The sequence below is a fragment of the Poecilia latipinna genome, unplaced genomic scaffold (assembly GCF_001443285.1).
Source record: "Poecilia latipinna isolate Pla-1442-1.1 unplaced genomic scaffold, P_latipinna-1.0 Scaffold300, whole genome shotgun sequence".
Lineage (NCBI taxonomy): Eukaryota > Metazoa > Chordata > Actinopteri > Cyprinodontiformes > Poeciliidae > Poecilia > Poecilia latipinna.
The window spans coordinates 294,594-304,091 of record NW_015112916.1 but is presented as its reverse complement, the minus strand read 5'-3'; the positions used below and the strand labels follow the sequence as shown (position 1 = coordinate 304,091).

At 36.0% G+C, this 9,498-nt stretch overlaps 1 protein-coding gene across 2 annotated transcripts in view; it reads right to left on the bottom strand.

Annotated features, from left to right (window-relative positions):
- The window catches only part of ipo11 (importin 11), a 114,695-nt gene that overhangs the window by 30,497 nt on the left and 74,700 nt on the right, over positions 1 to 9,498 (bottom strand). For both annotated transcript variants that reach the window (XM_015034485.1, XM_015034484.1), the window contains 5 exons: positions 6,542 to 6,621; positions 6,372 to 6,452; positions 3,798 to 3,893; positions 3,332 to 3,445; positions 2,763 to 2,884 (listed from right to left, as the gene is read on the bottom strand). In XM_015034485.1, the coding sequence (XP_014889971.1) occupies positions 2,763 to 2,884; positions 3,332 to 3,445; positions 3,798 to 3,893; positions 6,372 to 6,452; positions 6,542 to 6,621 (493 nt within the window). The remainder of the gene's footprint in view (positions 1 to 2,762; positions 2,885 to 3,331; positions 3,446 to 3,797; positions 3,894 to 6,371; positions 6,453 to 6,541; positions 6,622 to 9,498) is intronic.

Below are 9,498 nucleotides of genomic sequence, written 5' to 3'. Positions count from 1 at the left end.
GAGTAAAAACATGTTTCCGTTGGAAAAAATAAACAACATATTAAAAGCAGAAAATTTCAAACTGCAGAAATAGACCAACGGCCACATAAAACAAGCTTTTTGCCATCTAGCATTATTGTCGACTATGGTGATTTTTCCTGTAATGCAGAAGCCCACGCTGGCAACACACACGACTCGAGCCTGGAGACGACCAGCAATCATTGATGAATTATTTGAGTCATTCTTAAAAAGCAAAGAAACAAAAAAAAAAGTGGACTTCATATGTCAAAAAATATAAAAAGATAGAGGGGGGGAGTACAGAAACAGGGTAAGTGTGAGAATGGGCATTGAAACATCAAAGGCTGTCAAGTTCATGAATCTGGAAAGGTGGAACCCAGGCAACGCTGCATAAAGTTCAATGTCTGGCAAAACATAGAAACTCAGCATGAAGTAGTATTATATCGAGAGTGAACAGATCTGTCCCAGATTTGTTATGGGTGGGAATGATTTCTCAACAATTTACTGAAGAACAGATTTGGGCTAATCGCTCACTTTTCTTTTTGAGTCCTTGTAAAATGGCTCTTGTTAAAGGTTTAGCTTTCCTCTCTGACTTTAACCCAGAATGTTATATACACTGGTGTTAAGACCATATCAATGTCATCTGCTCCATATTAGCAAAATTAGGGTAATCAAAACTGAAACAGCCATTTCATCTGCCATTGCAGCTTATTTTATTTTTATTTTTGTTGCTAATACAAAATCTGTTAACAGATAACACGTCATTTTAAATCCTGTTAATTGCCAATTTTACCATCAAGGCTCAACCAGTAGCTGTATGAGAAAGGTCTGGGCGCAGTGCAGCACATCGATTTGCTAGTCAAGTGAGAAAACTGTTGTTTATAGACAATTCATTTAAGTCAGCAACACAGTATCTTAAAATTAGCAACAAGTAACATCAAAACATAAAGTCAGTGTAGCACCTAAGTTAATGTCTGCTTGGGCATAGATCCATAAAAGACAGAGGAAGATTTAGTAAAGACTTTCTGTTGCCATATGTGTAGAATCAGACAGTTGTTCAGAAATAAATTAGAAAACTATGAACATTTGAGGTGAACTGAAGTTTGGACATTATAACTCCATCTTGAAGCAAACAAAACTGTCCAAAAACAGGCAGATATGTTTGTGTATTTTTATTCTTATTTTCTTTTTTTCTTGTACTTGTATGTATTGAATGCCAGCAGCGTTGTGCGTCATATGCGCTGAGTTCTGCTTCAACGTAGAACATGTAGGGGTTGATTTGTTTATCTGAACCGACCGTAACAGTTATTTTACAAGTCAGACATTGTGGCAAAAAAATAACAGATGACTCATCATTCCACCACACTCTTGTATAGGTGTAATTAGTTGATGTTGGGATGGATGTATGAGGTTCTTCTTTTGAATCTGTTGAAGGAATTTAAAACCGTTTTCACAGGAAATGGACTCTTAACTTAAGCAAGAATCCCATGCTTGATGTATTGTGGAAAATAAGACAATAACTCATCAAATGTGTAAATACCTGAACTATTGTTTTCCATAAATGTTTAGCTTGTAAAAAAAACTATTACTTAGCAAGATTGAGGTAAACAAACATTAACCGTATGAAGGATAGGTACACCACATTGACTAAAATAAGATCAAAAAGGAAAAAAAAAAGCAGGATAAGGGAAATTACAGACAAGATATGGACTTCTTCAATTTTAGCTTCAACTGTACTTGAGATAGTTGATTTTCCATGCAGCACTTAACCCGTCTGAGCTGTCATAATCTATTGCTGCTGCGCACCAAGCATGGGGGTGTAACAAAGGATTTCATGCCTGCCTGTGCCTATGATTACCATATCTGGTTAGCAGAACACTGAGCTTCCCTAAATCTTGATAAAAACAAACTGCCAGTTGGGGCATCAAACAAAAAGTTGAACTTCAAACAGCACAAAGAATTGTTTGTACTATTTTTTGTAAAAGTTTTATTAAAACAATACACTGAGAACTTCTTTGAGAGCAAGTACATACGTACGTTTACAATGCACCTTGCTTCTCCTGTCAAGGAATGCAAATAAGTTGCAGCTCATTTTAGGAACCTATACAACACCTCAAATTGCAGGACGACCAGATCATCTCTTTTGTTTCTTTGCACGTCACCGACATTCCTGCTCAGCAATCAGCACCCACAAGAACAATTCTCTGCTACTAAATAGATATTTAACCTCCAGCGCTGGGGAGTGTGTCGTTTTGATTTTTCAACAGCTGCTTCACAGGAAATATTCTAAAACCGTAGTATATCCATTAAAAGTTTTGGCAAAAGAGGGCAAGACTTTTAAGTGTTTGTGAGTATTTATATGTTTGCTCTTAACTGGTGAGTGACAGATGTTGGCCAGATGGTGTTGACTCACAGCACAATAATCCGGCACACTTGAGACTTTTGGCTCAGTACATATTTGCATTTTTCATCTCCCTTACTAAAACATTTGGTATTAAAATCTAAAGAGAGATGTCAGTTAAACTTATGGTGGTAGACGTGTGTGCAATTCTCTGAAAATAACACCAGCACTCCTGAATTCATGACATATATGGAAACCGTACTGATAATATGGACCATTGTTTAAAGGTATTTATCCAGGTCACTGTGATTACATTGGAAGACCTTGTCAAGTGCTTCTTTATTTTAGTAGCTGACACTATTTGGGAGAAAGTAACTCAAAACCACATGGGCATACATCAGGGGAAATATTTTTTTTCTTTTACCTGTTGTCAGATGGAAGAAGAGACAAAAGAGCCAAAGATGACAATTTCCTCCTCTCAGGCTGAGTGATGTTGTCCATGCGGTCCACCCACATCTCGATCATGCTCCCCAACAACTGGTCCATCTATAAATTAGAGGAAAGAGTAAGCTTAGCAAAAGTAATCACACACCTTGTTGCAACCATAACCATAACTATGCTGGGTAAGAATTTCAAGGACTCTTCCTCCATCACGTCTGCCTAGCTCTTAGAGGCTCGCGACTGATGGTCACGCTGTCCCATAGTGAAACACCAAGCAAAGTTAGAAAAATAACTTAATTTGTGATATTTATTTTGCAAGCTTCAAATTGTGCTATAAGGACAAGTGTAATTTTAGCAATAAAAAAAAACTATGATTTTTTTTATGATGGAAGAAGCAAAGTCAAAATGTCAAGGATTAAAAATTTCCCCATTTGTAATTCTCTGGGTCATTACTTCAGCCTCAACCTGAATGATTTCCTTTTAACAGCCACTTTGTCTCTCAGACAAAATGTTGCTGAGCTGACAGAAAAGAAGGGCAGACATCAGCCTCACCTCCTGGTTGCATTCGGAGGCCATTTGTGAGAGCAAAGAGGAGAAGAAGCTAAAGTTCTGGAGCAGGACACGACCGATGATGCCAAGGTAGGTAGACATCACAACAGGATAACGCTGCAAATCACAGACAGACAAACAAACACACACACAAAAAAATCATATCATCAGATATGCACAAACGAGTATTTGGTAATGCTTTAACTCAACTAAGGATACAGCAGGTCATTAACATTGATGTAAAGATTGAAGTAGTAATAAATATGAGCAAATCCTAAAATGGTGGCCTGTGTCTTTAATTACTGTCTGACTAATATATGCCACCATGAACTGATGGTATATGAAGAAATAAATATTTAAAGGAATAATCTGTGTGGTGTATGGCACACACTATCACTAATTTAAAACAGTTAACATGTTAGAGATAACTTTAACTCAGATGTGCATGAGATGAAAAAAAAATCCTCACCTCCCCATCCACGATGCCTCTAAAGACAGCTGGCATCAGAGGCTGAAACATGTGGACTCCCAGTACAGGGCTAACCTTTAAAGCTATTTCAACCACCTGCAGAGACACATGGAGACCAAGGATGAGGGAGACACATAAAATGTGCCAAAGAGAAGCACAAAGGTAAAACTCTGAAGAGAGGCAGGAAAAAAAAGAGGTTATGGAGGGATATAAAGGCAGGAAATGGGGCACAATTATGTAAAAAAAAACATATATACAATGAATTACTCAGGTTCAGTGACTTGCAGAGAAGTATGGCTGTTTTTGTTGAAATAATGTTAGACTTGTGGATGTGTTCTGTCAGCCAATGGCTCTTAAACAAATGGTAAAAAGCAAACCTAGTATTAAGCCAATAAGTAAAAAAACTTATTGGCTAGATTTTTTTCTTCAGGGATCAGAAGTCAGGATGTAGCAGTTGTTACAGGCTTGCTTTTATTATGACGTACGAGTCTGGAACTTTTGGCAAGTCTTTTCTCTCACTCCAAAAATGAAAACTGGTGAGTTCATCTCACATGATTTTTGTTTTTATGTCCTAAGCACGACAGTTGTTTCCAGAAGCAGAATCTCTATGGATGTCCTGACTGAATAGCGCCCTAGACAAGTTCTAGGACAACATGTCTAGGCTACATGTCCTATTCAGCATCATCAGGCAATCCAAGTTTAATCTGCCAAAAAAATCATATATCTTTTCAGAGTTGATATCTTTATTTTCTAAAACATCATCTCCAACACTGTTTTGCACTCATCCTGCTTACTTTACATAAAGACGTTGAAACAGAAAAATAACGTTTTCTCTTCAGCTTATGGTAATCTTAAACACACAGTCATTGCTTGCTCTCTTGTTGACACCTTTGTGATCTCCGGGTACTGTGATGACTTTATTTGAACAGTATCAACATTCCATTTCACACGCTTTATTCTTAGTTCGAACTGAGCTACAATCAATACAGCAACAAATATGACAATACGTAATGATTAGATAAGAGAGTTCCATCTGGGTCCAGATGCGTAAATAAGAAAACAAAGATGTACAACCAGAAAATGTAAAACTGCTTATAAAAAGTAAATCAAAAAAATTGTGAAGAGAGAAACAATTCTTGCAGGTATTTGCCAAATTACAGAAGATAATTATGTTTAACTTCTTTTGCTTCTGAGTGGTCAAACCAACCAGTGCAGTACATTTGCACTGGTTGGTGCATATGTACTACCGATCTGCGTATCGGTGTATGAATGTGAGAGCATTTGTGAGTGCGAATGGGTGAATGTGACTCTAGTCTAAAGCGCTTTGAGTGGTCAAAATGGTTGGAAAAAGTGCTACATAAGTTGAGTCCATATATGGATTCCTCAAACAGCTCATGTTGATTAGCACGAGCTGTCCTCCATTGTCGGAATGTGTTATGTAGACATGTTTGTTTGTTAGCTGTGTGCTGGCTCTTCTTTCCCTAGTCAACAACATTAGTCAGAGCCAGATGTGCTTTAAGCCATCAGATCAGGCTTAAACAAGCTCAAGCTTTGTGGAATTACAGGCATTCTGCTGACACCAAGCTCTGCTGTAAAAAAAACAACAAAAAAAAACAGCAAACAGTTTTCCTGGGAAACGCAAATTCTGAGAGATTGTTATTCAGTCATTTTCTTATAGAATAGAAAATAAATATACTTTGTTGTCCAACAATGAGGAAATCCATGTGAATCTTAGGTAAACAAAAAGAGGGACCTATATAACATAAAACCTATTTGCATTTACAAAATGCACCACTAAAATAGTAAAAGTGTTTCAAGTAATATGTTATTTTTTACCAATTCAAGAAGAAGAATGCAAACCTTATTTTTTAAATATAAGGAAATGTCCATTACTTTAAGGAGTGTTACCTTTGTATGCTTTCTGCAAGTTCACTAAGTGCAACGACTATTTATATATGAAAGTTCATTCAGAGTTCTGCGGGCATGGCCTCATGATTAACATGTTTTTATTAATCCTTCTAATACTCAAGATAACTTTTCTTTATTCACATTCGATCTTACAGGACACCCAAGTCACCCTTTAATCCACGGTAATGTTTAACCTTATTTCAAGTAAGATGATCCTAATCATTTTCAATTCACTGACAAGAACAGTTGCAGAAAAAAATCTCTTTACTGTGTTAGTCTACAATGAAAAACCAGAGAAAAAATGGTTGGAAAAAAGCTGAAATATTGATGAGGAAAAAATATTTCTACACACTTTCATTCCATACTTTTCCAGACACAGATTTATGTTGTGTCCATTGTGCACATTTGAATAGAAAAAAAAGAAAAAGAACACTGACAATGCTTTTTACAGTTTTGTTTTCTTTTGGCATGTAGACTGAGATTCTTTAAAAGCAGATTTTTATTCTCCATGACTGCATTTCTAATGGAAAAAAAAGTGGAAAAAAAAATACAAAAAATAAAGAACTTTAAAGCTTTGCTTGATAGAACCTAAACAAGACCTGGTTTAAACCTAAATAAACAAAAACTGACAAGATGATTTTATGGTCACAGAGAACTTTAAGTTACCTTTAGTACTTGGACTTGTCCCTCGTTTGTAATGTCCTTCAGAAGTTCACAAAAGGATCGGCACAACGATTCGCCATAATTCTGTAGAAAAGAAAAGAAGGATTTGGAAATCTGATCAGAAACATTTAAATTCTGCATTTTTCTTTAAAGTGAGTGTCTGTTTCTCCCACCTGCAGGAACTCAACGGCAGACAAGTATAAGTAGGCGTTTATGATCTGAAAACAGGTGCGGAGATTCTCAGAGCTCAGCTCTGAAAAACAAACATTGTCACATGAGATGCTGAATTTGCAGATTTGGTCCATTTGATAAAATGCAAACAGGTAAAAAAAATGTCATGGACTTTATAGGTCTTTATTTATATATGAACAAATCATTAGATTTTTTTAAAAATATATTTTAAAAAAATGTCAAGAGAGAGCATGTAGTAAATGAATAAAGCCATTGATTAGCTTGTACGAACACACACAAATTACAAAATGTACAAGAAACTGGTTCAAATTTGTTCTCATGCTACAGAAAATGAGGAAAATGCAATGGGGTGCCTACATTTTTCTTCATAAACTGAAAACTTGTTGAGAATGTAGTTTTCCTGTGTATCGTTGAACTAGTTGTTTAGTTCTGAGAACTGCTTCAAAACTCTGTGGACTTCCCACTTCGGGCATCTGTAAGCAGGTATTCCAGAGATGGATGATTGGATTTGCATTTCTTTGTTTTGACTGATAAGCAACATGTTTGATGTCATTCCTAAGGTTTTCTGTGGAATTATGGTCACTGAGCTGGTGTTGACACTCAACTTTTTACTCTGGACAAAATGCTGCTTGGATTCTGTCATGAGGCTTCAGGTTAGTTTCATACCAATAGCTTGACTTCATACTGCAGTAACTCTGAACCCCCATTTATGACTTGGGCCAACTTTTTTTTTTTTAAGCATTTGATCAAATTTTAACTCAACAGCCTGCCATCTTCTGCACTTTCTTACTTATTCATTCATGTTGTTTTTTTTTTCTAAATACCTGTAAAAATATATTTTACTCAATTTTTAATAATTGTATTCCCTCACTGCCTAAGTTATGTTGCTATTATTTGAACACACAAGGGCAATTAGGACACTGAATCACTAATTCAAGATGTTAGATATGTTTCACATTACTACATCTACTGGTAAAGGCACAACTTTGAACATAATTAAGCAGTGAAAGAAATACTGGATGGAACCATGATGCAACAGATGAATATTGTAGCATCAGCTTCACAGGCCTGGAAGTTCAAGTAGCTGCTGAGCTGCCAGGACAAATAGAAGGGTCCATTAAGAAGAACCTCACATAAATTATTAAGTGTGCCCTATGAGATTATTATCCGAGCATTAAATCGGTTCTGCTTCATCTCTGCATTTTATACAAGTGGGGCTGTCTAACTTCATGTTAACACACAGAAAATGAAACCTTACAGATCAGGTGCTGGCTAGGATATGTGCTAAGAAAAGGCTGTATGAACGCTTAAGCATATGGTAACACCTTATAAACACAAGGTCTAACTTGGTCAGATAATAGCAACAGGAGCGGAATAATTATCTTGTAATGAAACAGAACAAACAAACAAAAATCACTAAGCATATCATTAAAAAGACATGCATAGAAAAATCGACCCATCACTGGAACTGGATCATTTTCAGTTTGACCAACTAGTCAAAAACTTTTTTTTTTTTTAGTTATCACACCACAGTAAGTTTCACCAACAGCACTCTTTAGTATGGAAGTTGTTGCTGAAGGAAGAACACTCAACGTTGACTATTTTCAGTTTCCAGTATACAACTATTAATTCAGTGGAAATAAGACAGTTCAAAATGCCATCAAAATGGTGTTGGCATTTTGATAAGTGCCATCACCAAAATCATACAGATCAAATGTTGGTCAATGTTTCATTTACTATGGCTCAAAAGCAATATGTTAAATCTAATAACTGTGTTTTGCAACAAGAAGGGTCGAAAATGTACTTTGAATTCTGTTCCTTTATCTTCTCAGTTCTTATAGAGACATCAGAAATGGCTGAATAGAATGAGCAATAAAATTATGTTTGGTGCATCTCTTAATATAGCAAAAGTATAAAAAAAAAAAAAAAAAAAACTTAAGAATTTGGAAATGCATCAAGAAATAAATGGCCCTCATGGTAACACCACACAATTACAGAAGAGATTATGAAGTGGACAAATTTTGCTTTTCAGTCTTAAAGAGTGTCATTCAACAGTTTGAGGTGAGTGTAGTAAAATGGCTCTACAATAAATGTTAATTGACTCTTGAACCACCAGTTGCGTAATAATGGCAAGTGTGTTCCCAGAGTTGTGTGATTATGCTGTTTGATGTTATATACTGAACAGGGAGCTGTAGTGCTCTTATATACTTCTAAACCTGGCAACAGAAAGAGGAAAATGGAAAAAGTCAACATTTTAAAATCTTCCATGTTTGTTATACAAATGGAAAAACCTCTCTTCTTACACAGAAAAAAAATGAAGTCGGTGCAATGAGAATGAGATGAAATGAGACAAGTATAGTCCTTCTGTAAAGTTCTATGCAAAGGTAATCAGATATGTACCTCTACTTCAGACACAATTGGTCCAAATTATAAAAACAAAATAGAATATGCATTTTTCAATGATTAATGTAAACAAGTGAAAGAAGATGACCTTGTCAGAAAATAATAGACCCATTTAGCTCCCATGCAAATGCTGTGTTTGACCAAAAACACACCACCGTCCAGAACCTCCTATCCTCATAGTGAAATAGGGTAGTGGCAGTGTCATGCCATTAAGAGGCATATTTTCCCTGGGATAGAGAGCTAGTGAGGGTTGACTGGAAGATGGATGGAGCTAAAAATAGATCAACACTGGAAGGATATTAGTGAGGAAAAGAGTCGGATAACGACCCAAACATCCAGCTAAAGCTACAATAAAACAGTGTCGATCAAACCATATCCATCTAGTAGAATGAACCCAAATTAATTGAGACTTAACACATTGACAGATGCTCTCAATCAAGGCTGACTGTTCCTGTGCTATTTTACAAAGAATAATGGCAAAAATAAAAATAAAATAAAATAAAAAATCAGTCTGTAGATGTAGAAAGCTGGTGGA